Here is a 19,829-nt window from a genome sequence, read left to right on the forward strand (position 1 = left end):
GTCAAAGTTCGGTAATGAATTGTTACAAAACCACACCGCTAAAAGGGAATCATCAGAAATGCAACCAAATTGCCTTGTTACTATATACCACTAATAATCTAATCGTCGTGTATTGATCCGGTGGTGCAAAAGAGCCCGTCGTTTTCTCTACAAGTGCCTCTTCAACGTGGCAAAATGAAACGCAACCATTAGCTTGTTATTTTCCTTCCTTTTCTTTCTTTTTTTTTTTCTTCTCTCCCTTTTTACTTCACATGGGTGCAACGATCTATTACCAACACATCCACCTATTTTTCTTTTCTCTCTCTCTGTTTGGTCTAAACTGTCAATCGCAGCTCTCGTTTTACCTCCTCAAAGGACAGAAAATTGACAACCCAGCGCCTCGGAGTCACCTCTCCGCCGACCAATCTCGGATTACCACTGATGGCGAACGAAAATGCTGCAATAAAAATAAAAGCGGAATTTTTTTCGGCGGCGTCATGGCGCCTCGACACTTGACCGAAGTAGCCGATCAAATAGCATGTTGTTCAACTAGCCTATACACGTGAAGCCATCAGCCAGACAGATCGGATAACCAGACGTGGTTGCTTCGAAAATCCAGTTTAAGAGCTGTTCTATACACATCTATAATACGGCCCGTGCACTAAAAACCACTTTATTGGCAATGTACACGCACACGGTAGCCGAGTAAAATATAAAATAAGATCGACAATTCTTAAGACCATGCACGCAATATACCGAGAAATGTTTTTGTGTTCGTTACATACGTTTTAATAGAGGAGATGTTGTGTGGAGAGAGATAGAGGCAGATGTGCTGGGAGAAACCAGCTGGCCCAGTCGGTCCTTTTTCTTTTTTTCTTTAATTTTTACAGTACAGCCAAAGACGAACTCTGTGTATAATAGCGCTATCCGTATCTTGTTGGTAATCTCCGAACATGGAAATTTCGCATTAGAGCTGATTTGAATTCCCAATCACAGCGATTGAAATTTCTACCCAAAAAGGGACTGATCGACCAAGACGTTGAGCTTTTCGCATGAATTGGAGGAAATTTATTCTAAAGAAACTTTTATTTTTTTTTTGTTTTGTTTCCCGTTTGAAACAAAATGCGAAACGATGTTGAAGAGAAAGAAAGGCGGGGCCGGGAGAAACCGCGCACGTTCGGTCGTGTTTCTTTCTTTTTCTGTTTGCGGGGGCCGGGGGGACGCCTCTATTATAGTGACGCTCCGTCACCAGTGGCTTCCAGTCCATCGTCTAGCCTCCATTCGAGCTATTCGTACTTTTCGCAGCGCTCACACCTAATATCTATTCAATCAGCACGGCTCATGTCATTAATTAGTGTCTTCATTATCGCCCTAGTGATCCTGCAATGATTTGAACTCGACTTGTCACGTTTGCACCTCAACTTCAACCAAACAAAAGGGAAAATGGAAAAATTTCATAACGATAGCGTCTGGTCGATTTCTCCGGTCAATTGCACCGAAGGGTTTAACTGTACCGACTTGACTGACGGTGGCCTCAACGACCTCGTTCGCAACGAAACGTGCACGAATGACTATTGCGATACGGATGCCGACTACATTGATCGGATCGAAGCGTACATGTTTCCATCCGTCTACGAGTGGATTCTGATTGGTCTCCATTGTGTGGTATTCATCGTCGGTTTGGCGGGTAACTTCCTCGTCTGTTTGGCCGTTTACCGCAATCACACGATGCGCACCGTCACCAACATGTTTATCGTCAATTTGGCCATCGCCGATTTTCTTGTCATCTTCCTCTGCCTCCCACCTACCGTTTTATGGGACATCACCGAGACCTGGTTCATGGGTAACACGCTCTGCAAAATCATCCCCTACTTTCAGGTGAATAGAAATCAATAACAAACGTCGGAAAAAATTGAAAAGATAAACTGCAATCCATTTTGGTCTGCCATCGTTGCATGTATACATGGAATTTCCCACATTGAACAGACAAATTCTTTCGCTTTGGTCTCTCGAATCGTCTAAATTGGCTATACATTTAGACAGCCCTTGAAAAATGATTTACATGCGTAAACTGTCAGCATTTTTAACGACCTTCGAATTCCGAGCCATCGTCCGCTCCCTTGCGTCAAACAGCGTCTGACTCCTACGCTAGCCAGTACGCGCAACGTATATACAGCGATGACTTTATACCCATTAAGGTCAAATTAGTGGCATAGTAGCGAGCTTTTTAGTCAGACAGCTACATAGATCTTTATTGCAAGATATGCCTTTGCGTGACAGCGTATGATGTTATTCCAGCGTCCGTACGGAATCCGGTTGGTCAACTGTCAGTTGCGGACGCGTAACAATCATATCGCTACTTTCCCTGCCAACGTGCGCTCTTCCGCTTTTCCGCGTATCCAGTGAAAGACGCGTTGTGTTGTTATCGAATACGGTCGACTCGCTCCGACTGGCACAGCAGGACGTTTCCTTTATTTTCATCGCACGGATGAACGCGGGACCACCAATGCTGCGCTAGTTGGGGGGGATCTAGCGAACTGTAATTGCATCGAGACTAGTCAGTGCCGCGTCCTCGATACATTCAGCTTTGACTAATCAAAACGCGACCGTCGTGATTTCCTGACGCTATCGAGGCCATCTTGGCCAAGCCTTTTATTTAACGAGATGGAACACGCATCCATAGACAGACTAACAAGGCAGGGAACAGGCTATAAACACTGCAGGTCAGTAGGTCAACGTGAGCCATTCGATTGTCGGCTTTCAAGTTTAACGTATAAACATTCAAACGTTGATATTGCTGTTTTTATTAACCAGTAAAAGATAACTATGGAAACAGGTGAATTGACGTAATGATATTACAAGCATTTTGCCAACCCCTTTTAATCAAATCTTGATAGGATGTCCGTTATCATTGCATTACGTTGTACACGTTAGCGCCGATGACGTACGACATGAAGTTTAATTCTCCTATAATCCTATTACGTCTTTCTTTAATGGCAACCTGCAAAACTGAATGGCCTGCCAATCATGTTTATTCCGATGCTCAACAGTCCATGTAGCAAGAGTATCGTGACTTAAGCTGATTGCACGCTCCTTCAGTTTACTTCTACGTTCCTGTATATAGCTCTCGTTAAGCTAATTAACAGCCGCATGGCACGATATTAGTAAACCAATCCGTTTTCAAGTTCCAAGATTTTGGAATATTCCTAAATGTGTATGACACGTGTACGGTCCAAGTAATAACACAAACTTTGGCAATAGAAACCGTATGCCAATAAAGAAAGTAATATGATGTCCCTTCCCCTATTGAGTTGAATAGATCCGCAAGGGTTATTGGATTGGACGGTTGTAAAGGAATGGCTTTGAGGACAGCTTGGGGATAGATGATTGATAATAGCTGTTCTATAGTAATCAGCGTGATACCGCCCCATTTGGCAAGACGGAAGAAACAATAATACGATGGTTCGAGGATTGCTTGAAAGCGACAGGACCGAGCTGAAAAATAATATTTGTTAGATTCCTCTTTTTCTTCCATCATCGGGTTCCCGTAGGTCCTCTTATTCTGTCAATCTAAACTCGAGCTCAATGTTTACTTACGAGCTTTAGCAATGCGATGAACTGCATCAACTCGAGACTCTTATATGTATACATATAGATATAATACTTCCATTACGTAAAGTTGTGCATTGTTGTTTGGTTTTTCTTGTGCATAGCAAAGTCTTGACATTTCCAGTCATTTCTCTGTCGACTTTCTGAGTGCCTAGATAAAATGCTAAAATGACTTTGCAATAGTATACGCGTGTGTCATAACCGTTGCTTTGCAATATATGTATATTCCATTTACATTCTTCGTCGGATATTATTCCCGAGTTATCTCACTATCTCGTCACATGTAGCGAATACCCGAATTTGCTTTCTTCGTAATGGCAACACACCGAGCAGAGTGTGTCCTCTGGGTGAGTAAAGGAAAAAAAATTCCCCTGATGAACGTATAGACGAAACTCTTTTTTTCTTTTTTGCCTATCGCGATTGAATGTACCAATAATGGACATCGGTTCTATCTTATTATTTGCGAAAAGTATTTGCGATGCAGCAAGCGGCTACCACCAGTGGTCGCCTTTTGTAGTCAAACGTCTGCCTTCGATTGTAGGTGCGGATAGCAATTACTCCGCATTGGCTTTTAGGCACGCCCATATGGCCACAAGATCTGATCAACTGTTTAACGCGCAAACAGCTTTGGAAATTTCTAAACATCCATCGAATAAATTTCTGTCTGCCATTAGATAATAGTCTCACTATTAATCAATCGAACGAAGCGTTTTACAGGGGAAACAGCTTTGGACGTGAGCTTTGCTTGTATAGAAAAGAATGAAAAGGACTTTGAGTGTCAAAGCAATATGATACGCGGAATGAGGCCAGAGTGCATCTAAGTTACTTTGACGGAAAATATTCAAGAAAAACACTCGCCATTGTCGAAAGTGTCTAGACAAAAATGCTCCCAACGGGCAACGTCCGCGAAACTTTGGGGCACAATCGAAAGAAAACTTATCGGCGAGATTCGCTAGAATCCATTGTCGGGAAATAACAAAAAAAAAAGTTCTTTCACCTACGACAGGAGGAAAATGATGTGTCCCTTTACGTATTCTGCTGTTTTTCAGGCGACAATAAGAAACTTTTTTGTTTTGTGTTTATTATACAGAAAAGAGTTGAGTATATTTTGACAGAGATCATTTAACGATGAATTATTTTCCCAGAAGCCAAAACGTGCTCTGCAACAGGAGACAACGCGACCCGATTAAACAGTTCTTGCGTGATATTAGCGTGAAAGAATCGCCAATCGATTGATGGGAACTCTTCATTGTCGATTCGCTTTCAACATACCTATCGTTTTTCGTTGGACGGCACGTACACCGGCCCAATTTCTTACTTTTGGAATTCGATATATACATTTTTTTTTCTACTACCATATGCAAGAGTAATGTTATGTGATCAACGTATAAGATATCTTGGACCTTGGTGATTCATCAACGTCCCTCCACCGTGTGTTTTGTATCAAATGCGGGCCACGAGTGAATTATATACGTGAAAAGGATAACCTGAATCCCACGTCCTTAACGTTTGAAAGACGTGAAGCTTTCCACGTATTGTGTTTTGTGCATAATACTTTACCAACATAAAAATATACGGTTTATAACAATGACAGACAGGAAGGTGGGAGCCAACGCCCTGTCTGGCCAGTGAAGCTCGGGGATTTTGAAGTCTCAATGCATATGTATACAAGCACGTTGAGCCCTTTCAGTAGCGTTAAGCCCAGTCCATGGCCATCAGATAAGCTGTGTTAATGCGAGTAAAGCCGTGACGTGGTCAATTTATAAAGGCAATAAACGCAAAAAAAAATAAATAAAATGTGTATCGAAAATAAGATGGGTGAAAATAACTTGTTCTTGTACACCTATTTATATTGCTAAACAGAGTCGTGATTAGCCAGCGCACCATTTACGGGTGTAACGTAACAAGGTGTTTTGCCAGAAAACAAATTCAACGCTATCGTTCCAAGTTTTTCTTTAAAGCGAGGTGATGTACCCACATCGTTTTACGGTTCCATTTGCAGCTGAATTTTTTATCTAGTCTCTCAACACCACGTCTTTGTTGCGTTTTTCTCATCGATCCGTTTCCCTTATAGCTTCAACTTAAACGCAGTACCTCACAAGAGTTGGCCAGCCCAAGGGGAACATCTTTGTGTGTATACGTCCTAATGTATCGGCTTCTCACTATAATTACTAACTTGGCCATCGAAGCTGATGATGATGACATAAACTCTCTTTACGTCCCAGGATCTTCTTGGCTGTTGTTCCAATAAAGTTTCAACATAACTCGATTAGTTACTTGATTGAAAAACTCTTTCGCAGGATCTTCGTCTGCTGGCCAGTTCGTTCCCGTTATTTAATTTCATATATATATCTATATATTTTTTTAGCTCGTTCTTCATTGATCGATAAAGAATTCTGTCAGCACGGTAGTGCACCGTAAATCGCCGAAAAGATATTGGACGTTATCTTAAGAAACCACACGGTCTCGGAGGACCTGTGTCTGCGAAAAAGGGGAGGATAAAACGATTTTGGTAGTCAAAGGGCGAACGCAACTTAGCATGAAGAGAAAGCGCATTCAGAGAAGAAGAAGAAAAAAGAAATTAAAGCAGCAAAGTTCTCTATAATAATAAGGGGAGCGCCATCATGAGCATTCGTTCCTTTGAATTCGTGCAATATCCGTTCGTTCTTCAAATTTGACTTTTATTCTTGTTTTAGCCACAGACGCATCGAGCCGGCCCTGATGAGAAACGTGCCCTGACTCGTACAACTTCCACGACATTACACTTTTTCTCTTCTTCATCGCCCGCAAGTCTGAACGTACAACGTACCGCGTTCGATAGCTATTTTCCCCCTTCAATAGCTGCGTCACGATTCAGTTTCGTCACGACACTTTTTCTTTACCCACCATTTTTCCATCCTATTTCCTTTCTGACTTTGTGTGTTTTCTCTCTTTTTTAACCCATCGCTGACGTATACATTGACTAGTATATACTCTATTCCACCATTGCAGAAAGGCAGAGCACATATTGGATCGTATAGTTAGCCAACGTCGCACGACGTCCGAAAAAGACCGAAGCTTTTGTGCAACCAAAATCAATCTCTTGTGTTTATTGGTCTTTTGGCTGCTGCAGAAAACCGGGAATGAGTTTACAGAGGACATCACAGCAGGCGCTGTGTACTTGTATGAAGCTATATATGGATAAAAGATTTCGTTCGTTCTATTGTTGCCTTGCCGTTTGTTTTATTTTGCCGGTTATTCCGGATATTGGAATATGGCTTTCGTCTTCCGCCGAGGTGGACAAGCATCACGACTTGTCGAACAGACGAATAATAGATTCACGTAAGGCGGGAAGTAATCGACTTTGTGCATGTGAATTGCCCTCTGTAGTTGTCTCCATCCAAATCTTGCTAATCGAAATTGCCGTTTAAATAGTTGGATTATTTTCAGAAAGCGGACGGGGAGGGATTGGATTGTGTGCTGTCATTTTCTAAATATAAACAGGGATGCTGAAATTCATTTTGAAATTCGTATTTCAACAGACTGTCTCGGTATCCGTCTCTGTCTTGACCCTGACTTTCATCTCCGTCGACCGTTGGTACGCAATTTGCCACCCACTCAAGTTCCGCTCGACCATCGGTCGGGCCAAAACTGCCATCGCTGCTATTTGGATCATCTCGCTGCTCATAGGTAAAAAACAAAATCAATGAATTATTATCCATTTGCCATATAATGTCATGAAAATCTGGTTAAAATAAACAACACGGAGAAAATAAAAATCGCAAACACCTGGCGTTTTTCAATCATGACATTCTGCGGGTCATGAGCCAATTTTGCTTTTTTTTTTAATGAAATGCTGCGTGAAAGGATGACGACTACGCTTTTTGGCATTCAGCTTATTTAGCATACCTGTATTATTTGAACTATAAGCATCGGGGAAAAAAAAGTTGGCATTTGGGGAAAATTTCTAACCGCTGAGCCAATTCGTTTGCCTTTTCCTGTCCATTTCGTGAATACCGCGGGACCGCCTTTGACCGTTTTGAAAATGGCCTGAAAGCCAAAGAGGGTATTACTGAAATTGACAGTAATACTCCTCCGTATATACTGAATGGTTTTTCTTTTGTTTTAGAACTGCGGGAAACGATATATGGCCGTTCTTGAATTGATTTCTATATCCTCTTATTTTTTTTAGACATCCCCGAGTTAGTGGTGCTGGAAACGCGACCGAGCCGCAACCTGTCGATTAGCACCGTCTATTTTACGCAATGTCAGCCAAGCTGGGATGATGAAACGGATCTCTACAGCCAGCTGGTCAAATTCGCCCTTCTCTACGCTCTTCCGTTGCTATTCATCTCCGTCACTTACTATCAGATCGTGAGAGTCTTGTGGCGTTCAGCTCGGCTCGCCATTACCGGTGGCAACCGCACGGCTGACAACACCGACGAATCAGCCAACAGCACTACAGGTAAAGAGTAAAGCCAATTCATTTCAACGAACCATTCAGGAAGTGAATTTTTATCGCTAGTTTTGGCGCCGTTGCAACCGTCGATTGCCTACTGCCTCTTCCAAAAATGATGTTGTTTCCGTTTTATTACGACGATCTCGTACTTTTCTTGCTGCTTCTAAGACATGAATAAATGGCAACTGAAAAAAAAAAGCTTTGAAAGCAGATGCGTTAAGCCACTTGAAACTGGTTTTGCGTTCATCGTCAGGCAATGGGATATCCACATTTTTTAAAAAATCAAACAATAGACCAAACAAGCGTTTTTCCGGTTGCAATTCGGTTTGAAAATGCACATAAAAGAGTGTCGTTTCATTTCGCTCAGCTCACCATCGTTTCTTTTTCTCAGAAGGAAACGATTTTGCAAAAGGCCAACAACTGAAAAATATTTCCTTTGAATTATCTATAAAGCTCGTCATGCTGCCGCACATTGGATTCTATTTTTAGCCGAGAGTTAGGAAGCGACCAAGAACGGACAGCTAGAAGCTTTTAAAGTGCATTATACCACCAACTCGTAGATTACGGCGGGCGTCGTTGGTGCTGGCGCCACGCACGGGGATCAGTACGACGTCGAATGAATGATGGTGTCATTTAGGGCCAAGCTTCTTTTCTTCTTTTATGTGTTTAATGGTCGCCAGTATTAGCCTATTGAGAGTTGGTGGATTAATCTGACAGAGAGTGTAGACACGCCGAATTCCCTCGGACGGAAGGCGACGATGGATGCGCGGATCGGGGTCACCGAGACCATTCGAAGATGATGAACGGCCCTTGAAGTGGACATATTACACCCTAGGCCCCCATAAGTGTGTCCTTGCGGCCCATTTCCAACTCGCAAATAGTGGACAGAGTAAGCAAGATACTCGAATTAAGTTAAGCCGCATTTCGTACGATGTCACGCATTTTTTGGAGCATCCATTGACGAAACTGCCATTCCACGTCTTTTAAGATATTGGATCCCATTCCATCGACAACTGATTATTGATGATGTTCACAGCAATAGACTGCAATGGAATGACGATTCATTGTTGGCTTCTTTATTCATTGAATATGCCAAAGAAAACATTAAACTGACCATCTTATCTAATGGGTTTACATTCCCTTTTTCCAGTGCGTCTCTTTCCTAAACAACCGAGCAGCAATCATCACCATCATCACGGTCACCATGGAACCGGTGGTGGGGGCAATAAAGACATGCTCACCGTCAATTCCAATGCGTCGATCGAATTGCAACTGCGTTCCAGACGGAAAGCGGCCAAGATGTTGGTCGTCGTCGTCATCGTCTTTGCCGTCTGCTATTTCCCCGTTCATCTAGTCAGCATTCTCAGGTAATTTTCGTTCAGCGTTTCTCATTTTAATTAAGGGACTTGGCGTATTACCTAACGTGCCCTGGGAATTTCCAGGATTCCATGTCATCATATTAACCAATAACGTAATAATGCAGTTATTTTCAAAGTTGCGCATTTGTTTTTGTTTTTTTAATTTTCCGGCCGGTGGGAGCAGATACACAATCAAATTGACGCAGAACGATTACACGGTTGCCGCTGCTCTCGTCTCCCATTGGCTGTGCTACTTCAACAGCGCCATCAACCCCGTGATTTACAACTTTATGAGCGGTAAGTAAGAAAACACGCACTCCTCACGGCATTCCGCGTCAATCTCTGCATCCCCCCTCCCTTAAAAAAAAAAAAAAAAAAAATCGTTTCTTTTGCTTCCGGTAATAGCAAAAGTTGATTTTCACGCAATGAAAAAAAAAAGGACGCAGGATACGACGCGTATCCTAATTGAAAAATGAATTCCCGGTATGGGCGACGACCGTATTTTTGCCCTCAGTTGCGTGAATTTGTACATAGATTATAAAGAAAAGGGGACCAAACTCGGCAACGACAGGCGGAATTCGATTACGAAAACAGAAAAAGGTCCAGCGAGTTGCAAACGGACTTTCTTCATAAAAATCCATGCGTATGTATAGGAAAAACTTGGACTGCGTCCCGATATTTGAAACACAGATACAATCCATCCAAAACGGATGCGATTGGATAGACGACATAACTTCGTAGCGTTGTCAAAAGAAATCAGATTTTCTTCCTGTGTGTCCCCCCTTCCCTTTTTTTTCTTTCCTGCATCACTGTGTTCGCCTTTCGTTCACGAAAGGCGGATGTAGCCTAACCGGATCTATAAAAGCAATAAGAAAATCGGGTAAAAAAAAAAAAAAACTTGGCATCAGTTGTAAACTTTTATTTTATTTCGTTTAGCTTTTGTGGCTATTCGCTTGTCGCAGCGGTGATTTCTATACATCCCCCCCCACTGTTTACTCAGGTGTTTTTATTTGAACGCTATAGCGTGAATACGGTCGTGAAACAGTAAAATTCGTTACACAAAGCTGTTGCCATCTTTGGACGAGTGCCGACGATGGAAGCGTCAGTCACGTGTGTATCTCAATAATATAAAAAAAAAAGGAAAGCAGGAGGTGATATACATATTTGAGGCCTAGCAACTCGGTCACTTCCATTCACGAAAAGTCGATTACGTCCGACATGCGCAGTTCTTTCTTAAATTTAAATCCGATTTTACGTCGCACGGTAAAGAAAATGAATTTCATCAAAATAAAAAAGGCCAAATGCTGGGCGTGTAGTTAGAAGCGACCGTTGTAAATTGGGCAATTTGCATACCGCGTTCGTGACATCAGTGTGTTGTGTGTGTGTGTCTATTAGGCAAGTTTCGTAAGGAGTTTCGGCGCACATTTCGCTGCCGTTGTCGCTGGTTGACTGACCATCTGCCTGGTGGTGGACGCAGTCGTAGTTCCGTGTCCATGTGCACTGGCGGATCTCGCCTCAATCAGTCGATGATCGCGGTCGTCCGCGTACCGACAGGGACGACGGCTTTCGCAGCGGCGTTGGCTTCGACCGCGCCGGCTTCGACGGCCGTCGCCACCGATCGGCTGATGGCCAGCAACGTGCCGCCTCCCTCGGCCGCAGCCTGCTATCCGCTCAGACAATGCCGCTCCAATCACCCTACTGCACGCTCCGTCAGAACGCTCACTTCAACCACGTAAAGAATGAAAAGAACAAAACATCGTCCACTGCACTTGTTTAATTTTGGCTACTTTTTCTTTTACTATTCTGATTCTTTCAAATTTCGTTGATTATGGAACGTTGATCTCGTCTCAGTTAGGTCGCTTTGTCTTCGTTCATTTGTCTTTTCGTTGTCTCACGAGTCTCTTTCTTTATTTGAACGACCCGAAACCCATCGCGTTGATTACGTTCTACCACATCTATAGGAGGTTGCCAATTGAGAGGCTGTTAAAATCGTTGGTATTTTTTGTTTCGTAAGCTATCTCTCTTGCTATACGCATGAAGTGTGCATGCCGTTTATTATGCACTTTTCCTCTCTTCTGAGTTGGCGTTTTTTGGTTTTTCTTTAAATATAACAGTCCCTCTCGGATGACATAGTTCGTCGCTGTCTGTCTATATTGGCCATAAAATAGCGAAAGAGATGTGTACGTGATGACAAAGACGTTTTCATTGGCACATCAATGTCTTGTCATCTAGCCACGAATATAGAACGGCATCTCAAACCAAAATCACACTAGCAGCGGTTCAGGCAGAATATTCAAGACTTGAAACTTGGGAGCGTTTTGATGAGTATAAGTCAGTGACGAGCCAATATTTGAGGATGATTCATGGACCCAAGTACATTAGCCGCATCGTTAGTTTCTTCCCTTACACGGCTATGCTTATAAATTATTTTCGTCTTTAATCTCTTTATTATTTATTATTACAAAAATTGAGTTCAAAACTTTTGTTTCATGATATAATCAAGCAAACAGGGAAATCGCTTGATTCGTATAGTTCATTGCTGGCTATTAAGTCCTATCGCTCCCTATTCTCGTGAACCATATCATCACTTGATCTCTATGGCCGTTCGTTAATCAAAAATCACCTGTCCCTCTCTCTCTCAAATGAAATGAAAAGTGTTGACAACTAAAGCGTTAAGAGAATCTCAAGAATAAAAACTGTTAAGAGAAAACAAACTAAATCGTTGGCGGAAACTAATCGCATTTTAAATGGAAAGTTAAAGATACAGCAGAGTCTATAATTGATTGATTACGATGATTTGTTCTCTTTCGTCTAATTGGTGCTTGCATGATTTGTCCCCACCTCAATCACCGTTTTTATTTATCGCTTTAGTTCCCACCCAAACTCTTAACGCCGTGCGTGTATCATACATAACCTGCGCATTGTAACAGAGTTCACGTTCTGGCTTTTCACGTTTCTGTTTTTAACCGCTCTATTGCTGGTTGTGTCCTTACACTATACATATTTGTCAAAATAAAACCAAACAAAACTAGAATTTACCATACCCAACATCAACAACAACAACAAAAAAAAAAAAAAAAACTGGTGCGAAATTTCTTTAACACAAACAACAACAAATGAATACACGTTTAACGAGTTATGTTCTGCTGCTTTGAATTAACGCATCCATCCACTTAACATTGCCTTCTAACAAGCTAACAGCATCACAAATAACAAATCTTTTTTTGTTTTCCTTAGAATATTCGCCGAATAAATGGCAATTCTAGAATTCAAGGATCGTTTACCAAACACAGACAACGTCGGTTTCGTACACATTCAGAATCGGTTGCAAATAGGAGGGTTAGCCTTAAACGTATGCAATCATCACTGTTTAATCTCGTCTCTGGTAAATTCTTTTTCATTTTGATTGATCCAAACAATTTTGCTGGATGTGTTTGGAGGTATCAACAATTTCAACAGTAGTTGCGTTGTTTCTAAAGCTCGTTTTATTCCGTTTTGTTTACGTTTTTTTTTTTTTCGTTTTTTTTGTTATCTTTTCTATCCCACCACCTTTTCTTTTCTTTTTTTTTTGTTTCCTTATTTTTCAAATGCACAATAAAGAAAAATTTCGGCGGGAGTTTGGCATTGCCATGAAGTGCTGCTCTTCCGATGTGGATAAACGCCATCGACGAGAGGAACGGACAACTCATAACATGAGTCCCTCTCCGAGCGTCGTCACCAGTTTAACACGGACGCCCAAACAACATCAGCGCCAACCATCGGGATTCTTCAGCAGCCAACAGCCGACAAGATGTTCGTCCAAGAGCGGCAATAGTCCACCCAGTTTGAAGAGGAAAAACGGCGCTTCACCATCGGCGGAAACGATTTTGCTTTGCACGATGCCTTCCTCTAATTACACGCACGTGAACACGGTTAACGAATAATGCTCACTCAACTATTCGTTCTATGTACTATTACACGGTCTGATGAAATCGTTTCAGATTAAAGGCAAAAAACAAAAAAAAATCATCGCACATTTGATCGTGTTTCACTTTTGTCGTCCATACTTTAATCTCTCCTCGTTGAGTCGTCTTTTTTCGATGTCATTTCGCATTCTTTATATTCAACAAAGAGGATATTCATTAAACCAAAATTCCCCTCAAGGATGTGGACATTTTGGTTACAATTTCGACAATGATTTAAATGTGTCATCGTTTTTATGTACTCGTGCTGTCAGCTCCTGACTGATGGGGACATCAATCATTAAGTGTCGTTTCATCGTTTACTGTTGTATAATCAAAATTGGTTGTAGAATAAATACACGTATGTATATCTATTCTATACTGCGGTCGTTCATTACGTGTCCTAACTTTTCTTTTTTCCTCGATTTCTAAAATCAGTTAGGAAGCACCCACGAATAAGGGAGGTATTTCTCTCCAGCAACAAAAAAGAGCCGTGTAATCAAGCGGCCCATGATTACGCAAATGAGAGAGTAATCTAGTCGCTTTTGAACGGTTATAACTACAGTCTAGCCTACTTTATACAGAGAGAGTCGTGAGGCTTCTCAACTATGAACGCCAACGGCTATGTCTAGATTGCTCCTCAAAGTGCCTCATATGCCGACGTCAGACATCATCCATCATTGCTTTAGACATGCATATGTTGCGTAACACATTTAGCATTTTATTACGTGAACGTGCCACTCATTTTAGTAACGCGAAGAAATCGATGGCTAACGGGATCCTAGCAGACGTTCACTCGTTCTTCTTGGTTCATTTCACAGTACTGCCAGTGTAAGAGCCATATATAAGAGACGTCTGCGTATTACGCAAATGACAGGGGCGGTTGACTTCAGCCATAAACCTATTGCACCGTTTTTTCTCAGGAATGATCCCTACCGTAGTTGGTAAACGTGACAGTGAAATGCTGCGACGCCTCACGCCTATATAAACAGAGGCGAGTGCTGATTATTCGGGACACGACTTGACCTGTGAATGACCAGCCGTTGTTTGCCAAAAACCTCGGCTTATCTCTCACCTGCAGGGTATGCCTTTGTGGTCCTCCAATCAAACTCACTTTTATGCCTCGGTTACAGAGCTAAGGGGAACGCCTGTTTCCTATCCACCCATCCACTTGTGTCGTATAACATTTTATGGACTAGCCAAGGTTGGTATACTCTAAAAGGAGCCTACTATAAATTATAAATCAAAATACCGAGAGCGACAGTGTAATTACTTGAACAGAGGAAATTGATTCGCTTTTTATAAGCGGTTGGCTGAGCTGGCATTGAAAAAAAAATGTGATTATTAGGTAAGTTGCGTTACACCTTGAAATGCCCTTTGAATCCAACTGGTCAAGAAAATGAATTTCGAGTTGGACGTAAATCAAAACGATAATCGGGTGGTAGCCTGAAGTGAGGAGATTCAGTGAGGAAGTGCGTACGTTTGCCCTTCTTGGCTACGAAGGTGAACACGTACTGCGGACACACGAGCCATCCGAGGGGTGAGACGAAAAGGTGACGCCCATCACTGCAACAGCACTACGCAGCAGAAAAGCAAGCGCGATGTTTTCTTATTGATGTTCTAATTCAGTTTTATCTTGTTCTTCACATTCATTATGGTCGACGGTTTCTTGCTGGGAAATCCCAACGTCCTTCGATTTAAAAGAAAAGAAAATATACTGTTTAAATGGTGCTCGAAAAAGAGAAGCCAAATTTCGGTTGTTGCGAAGGGGGGGGGGCATCTTATACGTTTGGGAGCTTCAACTTCCGCAGGGTATATAAGGCGAGCAAGCTTTACCTGCCGCAGTCGTACCGATCGAAGAGCACAAGACTGCAGGAGAGGAAAGCAACTGATTTTTCACCATGAACAAGGTTAGCTCTAAACTTAATTCTGGGCAAGGACTGCCGGCTATCGACGTTTACGATTTTTATTTTTACGGTTCACGGAACGCATAGAAAAATGTGAATAAAAAATAATTTTTTTGTTTTGTTTTGTTAGGGAATTCTTATCTTGTTGGTGTTGGTTGTCGTTTGCGCGATGGTAACAATAGCGCAAAACGAATTTGCTGAATTACCGCAAGCGGAATTCGATTTGGACGGTGACGCCAGTCGACGGGCTCGTTACTACCGGCCGCAACGGAGACGCGGTAGTCGTTTCCCCGCTTGGCTTTTCGGTTGAATAACGTGACGAATGAATCATCATTTGTCTGGCAGCCTTGTTATATGGCTCCGATATGTGGCTCCCAACTAATCCAGCGGGAATCATTCCTTTAAGATTTGTGTATGTTTGTTAACCTGTTTTTGTTTGTGTGGCCATGTCCATCGTTGAGATACTCAATACATATTTGGTGAACGTTTAAGGCAAAACAGTCGATGATGAACGCATGTATCAATTAAGACAATAACAAGCGGATGAATTGTTGAAAAAAACCGCAGTTAAATTCCTGCAAGGTCAGTGCCTATATACATGTTGTAATGGCGCAAACGGTTTAAACGGCGGGCTAGGCTTTGGTATCCATCCAAAAACACTGGAAGAACCCCCGTCTTCAAAGACTTAAGTCTCATTTTGAAAGAAACAAGGAAACTCATATAGGAAATTGACTGACTCAGTGAAATTGCATAGGGAATAAATGATATTATTCTTTGTTGAATAACTGAGGCAAGTCGAATAAATTTAGCGTGAATCACGATAGAAAATAGATGTCAAAACAGACAGTTTTGAAGACTTGTTTAATGCGTGCTTCCCTCTTCGGCGTCGTCCTTCACGTTGAAGGTCTCACGTCATACATATCAGAGCAGCATGAATAAAGAGGTGTGGGAATGTGCCCCACCCTCAACGTCCTTCTGCGTTCAGTCACCGTGATTTCGGAAGCCAAGTGAGATGCAACTTTTTGATCGTCTTTTGATTTGTGCTTCTTCTTTTCTGTAGGGATACGTGACGAACCGGGCAATCGCTGGGATCGGCCATCGGTGCGGCGACCGGGTTCAGGGCCGTGAATTTAAAATGGGCCCTGAAGCAGCTAGTACACTATAAACTTGCCTCGTCACACGTATTTTTGTACGCATATAATGCCATCCAAAAAACTACAAGACAATCATTTCAATTAAAGACCTTGATGGGAACGTGTTCTTGCATAAAAACGATATAAACGAAAATAGAATCCAGCAACTTGTACACCAATAGCACCAACGACCTCGAATTCGGAAATTAGCTACCTTTCCGCTTTTAGAAACAAAAATTCTTTTTGGCCCAAAAAAATAAATAAATGCGCTTAAAAAATGTTGATTTAATCCACCGCCATTTTTATTCATTATATGCCCAGCTATAGGCTGCAAAGGTTTAAAATACGTATATAAAGTCAATTAATTAAATACACTGATGACGATTATTAGCCGTTAGTGGCTGATGAAAGGCATGGCTGTTGAGTGTAAGTTAGGCAGAATCCCCAGTTTTCTGCATCGGCCGCAGTCACGAGAAATTCTTTTGAATCGGTGTAGAAACGAACTTCGAAAGGTCGCCTATAGCCTTTTTTTGGACACATTTTTGGTTACGAAAATAGCGACTGAATCACACTTAATGATCGACTTACTGTACAGAGAAGTTGTTGCGGTTGTTGAATCAGCTGTTACCGTAAAGCCAGTAATTCCGCACAGTTTACTTGCGCAACCGACTGTCGCTCCTACCGAAGTAACGACTGAATTGGCTTGATCGGAAACGCATGGAATCTGAAGCCAATCGTAAACACAAGACGAATCCATAAGCGTACCAGTGGCGACAGTGCCAGCAGCGACAGTCGAAAGCCCATAAGGATTACTAGCCGTTGGCGTACACAAGTCATATTTAACTCCACAAAAACCCTAAATTTTGATTATGAACCATTTTTTTTTTTTTTTTGCATCACTGTCAATTGTTATTCCGTATTACCTGATTGGTTCGGATACACATAGTGTAATCTTGATATGCCAAGTGTTGAACTATCGGAGTCGTAGCGTATTGGTAGTTGAAAGAGACCAATCGTCCAGAAGCCTCGGTGAACCACTGCAGGCAGTTGTCTGGAGCTGCGTATTACGGTCAATTAGGTTTTGGATCATCAGTAAAAATTATTAATTTTTATGCTAATCTTAATCTTTCACAAGCCGAACAAAGCCCGGGGTCGTGAGATGTTCCAGTTTGGCACTTACCCGTGTAATCAGTGTTTTCTGGAATCTGTCGTGATAAAACAAAAAGGCTAAATCGTTGTAAATTTAATTGATGCTATCCATAGAAATGTTCGTGTAAGCAGACCTGAATGACCCTGATGTTCCAGTAACGAGACATAGCGGTGCCCGACGTGATTATACTAAGGGTAACTGTACTCGTCCCAGGTCCGATGTTGATGTACACTAAAAAAAGAAGAAGTAATAATAGATAACAAAATCAGGCAAACGCATCACGGTAGAATAAGTTGCTGTAGTTCAATGAAATAAAATTTAGATGGGGAGCTCACTGTGCTGGTTGGTGTTGCTTCCGCATATAGCTGGAACGATGTTAGCCGAACCGGAAACAGTAAAAGAATCAGTTATACACTGACCAGTGGTACTAAGAGTAGCCGAATCCGGCTGAGCCAAAATGAAGGTTATAAATTCTAATCTATTGGACAAAGAAAGCAAATATATTTAATGCAACCACATATTTTTTTTTAAATATTTTAACTAAAAGCTCAAATTGTGTACCGAAGTTGATCGACATCAGAAGAAGCTCTGCTAACAAACAGGGAGCATTGGCCAGCTGTGGTGTACGCCGAACTGAATCCATTGTTTTGCCAATATGTGTTGTTCAAACTTGTTGTTGCACCACACGTTTGGATAGTCACTTGAAGAATAAAATCAATGTTGTAGTCATGGATATCTGGGGCGTATTTGATAAACCGATAAACTTACAAACGCAACAGACGCCGAATCCCGAAGCGCAGGTTCCGGATGCTGTTCCTCCTTTGGCGGAGCACTCGGCAGTGGTCAAACAAGTCCCTGGTTAGATTTCAATGTTTTCTCGATAAAAGGAAGACCAATTTAAGTGCAGAATTGTTTTATACCATTGTAAGAATTGGATGCCAAACACAGTGAATTCGGGAAACGAACGATGGAAAACAAAGAAAGAACTGCATTCGACAAAAAAGGGAATCAATTAAATAATACAAATAAAGTAGGCTACGCCAGCTAAGTGAGAGCGAAATGGATTAGCTTAAACGCAATGACGTAACAGCTTACATTTTTCTCTTCTTTGGCCTTCTGACCCCGTGCTGTTGCTTATCTGGGTCTCTGACGAGCTCACATCTGCACAAGCTGAAAATTGTATCAATAATGCAATGACAAGCATCAATTCTACACTGCGGGTAGATAAACCCATTTTCTTTTTGTTTCACTATGGAACAAGCTGATGTGATATCGTCAACGACTCCGTGTCTTCAACTGCTGTATGAAGGTATCACGTCGGTTGGCTTTTTATAGTGACAACACGAGGAAATCTTGGAGCGACTGCAATCTAGGAAAATGCTTTGATGTACTGTTGAAGGTGCAATGTGGTCATAATTAATTCGTTGAATACTTCAGGTAAAAATCCATCCTTATTGTGTCTGTGGTAGCAATTGCCTACATCAAAACATTTGGTTTCATTATACTTTTCCTTTCTATCGTAACAACATCTTTCCTTGGATATTCGAAGGATTTTGTTGACATGATAGAAATAATTTGTCAATTTAAGAATTAACAGGGAGAACTGGCCTGAAATTATCGAAAGAAAAGGGACAAAATCATGGAACTATTAACAATACCCAGAATGTTGGAGCAAGTGGGATGTGTTTACAACACATAATAACAAGGAAAAGTTAGCCATTGTTAACGCATCGACGGTGGAGACTACAGCAGATGTCCTTCATACTACAGAAGACGATTCCGTAAGGGAAGCGGTTTGCGGTAAAGTTGGCCAGTACGTCCAACGATGGACAGAGGCTGGCCAAATGGCCAGCCATTCATTTTTTAGGGAGGGGGGATCTCGATTATGCCAATTTGTTGTTGCGACTAGGAACCTTCCTTAAACGCTTGTCTTTTATGATTTACTTCTCAAAGTAGTGGTTCACTGGTGTAGGAAAGGCCAGTCAACGAGTTTCTCATCGGAAATTTCTTCGACACGCGTTCACAAATAACTTTCTCGAGAAAAACAAATATCATGCATGAAACTAAGCCGAAGGCGAAGCATGTTTGATACAGTACAGTGAAACCACGTTAAGTTATTGCCAACACGATGTGGCCTGATTCTTTAGTCGATACTTAAAAACTGGCTTCGGATGCCCGACAATGATTGCCTGGAGTAAAACAACCCGACAGCTATCTATTTGAGAGCCTTTATCTTGGCTTTATCCTTAAATAAGTATTTACTTGAATGAATTCGATCCAGGGCGATAGTCCATCATACTAACGTTGTTTGTGG

At 41.8% G+C, this 19,829-nt stretch overlaps 2 protein-coding genes and 2 long non-coding RNA genes across 5 annotated transcripts; 2 read left to right on the plus strand and 2 right to left on the minus strand.

Moving 5' to 3' along the window:
* Nucleotides 1-1,215: 1,215 nt before the first annotated feature.
* Nucleotides 1,216-13,701, plus strand: LOC116936683 (orexin receptor type 1). Of its 2 annotated transcripts, none has more exons than XM_032943896.2 (6): nucleotides 1,216-1,857; nucleotides 7,110-7,257; nucleotides 7,760-8,032; nucleotides 9,177-9,393; nucleotides 9,569-9,681; nucleotides 10,780-12,418. In XM_032943896.2, exons 1-6 carry the CDS (start codon nucleotides 1,423-1,425, stop codon nucleotides 11,118-11,120), a joined length of 1,527 nt encoding a protein of 508 aa, XP_032799787.2. In that variant the 5' UTR covers nucleotides 1,216-1,422; the 3' UTR covers nucleotides 11,121-12,418. The 2 variants fall into 2 exon arrangements, with proteins under 2 accessions (XP_032799787.2, XP_032799788.2); XM_032943897.2 differs by lacking the exon at nucleotides 10,780-12,418 and adding an exon at nucleotides 12,985-13,701 and having other exon boundaries at nucleotides 1,218-1,857.
* Nucleotides 13,702-14,071: 370 nt separating this feature from the next.
* LOC116922016 lies at nucleotides 14,072-14,913 on the minus strand. The gene is made up of 3 exons (XR_004393792.2): nucleotides 14,599-14,913; nucleotides 14,401-14,540; nucleotides 14,072-14,305 (listed from the first exon to the last, which is right to left on the minus strand). It is a non-coding gene; the product is annotated as an uncharacterized LOC116922016 (long non-coding RNA).
* Nucleotides 14,914-14,984: 71 nt separating this feature from the next.
* LOC116922010 lies at nucleotides 14,985-15,723 on the plus strand. The gene is made up of 2 exons (XR_004393790.2): nucleotides 14,985-15,235; nucleotides 15,363-15,723. It is a non-coding gene; the product is annotated as an uncharacterized LOC116922010 (long non-coding RNA).
* Nucleotides 15,724-16,645: 922 nt separating this feature from the next.
* LOC116917689 lies at nucleotides 16,646-19,675 on the minus strand. The gene is made up of 12 exons (XM_032923281.2): nucleotides 19,174-19,675; nucleotides 18,948-18,991; nucleotides 18,611-18,884; nucleotides 18,436-18,501; nucleotides 18,284-18,370; nucleotides 18,077-18,215; nucleotides 17,851-17,993; nucleotides 17,649-17,746; nucleotides 17,546-17,570; nucleotides 17,289-17,422; nucleotides 16,954-17,221; nucleotides 16,646-16,889 (listed from the first exon to the last, which is right to left on the minus strand). The coding sequence occupies exons 3-12, from the start codon at nucleotides 18,747-18,749 to the stop codon at nucleotides 16,753-16,755; spliced, it is 1,236 nt and encodes a 411-aa protein (XP_032779172.2). The 5' UTR covers nucleotides 18,750-18,884; nucleotides 18,948-18,991; nucleotides 19,174-19,675; the 3' UTR covers nucleotides 16,646-16,752.
* Nucleotides 19,676-19,829: the final 154 nt, after the last annotated feature.

The sequence above is a fragment of the Daphnia magna genome, linkage group LG1, assembly GCF_020631705.1.
Source record: "Daphnia magna isolate NIES linkage group LG1, ASM2063170v1.1, whole genome shotgun sequence".
Taxonomy (NCBI): domain Eukaryota; kingdom Metazoa; phylum Arthropoda; class Branchiopoda; order Diplostraca; family Daphniidae; genus Daphnia; species Daphnia magna.

Excerpts from the sequence above, each read along its gene's own strand:
- LOC116936683 (XM_032943896.2), top strand. The coding sequence starts at position 1,423 with ATGGAAAAATTTCATAACGATAGCGTCTGGTCGATTTCTCCGGTCAAT. Across the intron at positions 9,394-9,568 it reads CATCTAGTCAGCATTCTCAG|ATACACAATCAAATTGACGC; the intron begins GTAATTTTCGTT and ends CGGTGGGAGCAG. Across the intron at positions 9,682-10,779 it reads GATTTACAACTTTATGAGCG|GCAAGTTTCGTAAGGAGTTT; the intron begins GTAAGTAAGAAA and ends TGTGTCTATTAG.
- LOC116917689 (XM_032923281.2), bottom strand. The coding sequence starts at position 18,749 with ATGGGTTTATCTACCCGCAGTGTAGAATTGATGCTTGTCATTGCATTA. Across the intron at positions 17,571-17,648 it reads GGAACATCAGGGTCATTCAG|ATTCCAGAAAACACTGATTA; the intron begins GTCTGCTTACAC and ends TTATCACGACAG. Across the intron at positions 17,423-17,545 it reads AGAAAACACTGATTACACGG|CTCCAGACAACTGCCTGCAG; the intron begins GTAAGTGCCAAA and ends CGTAATACGCAG.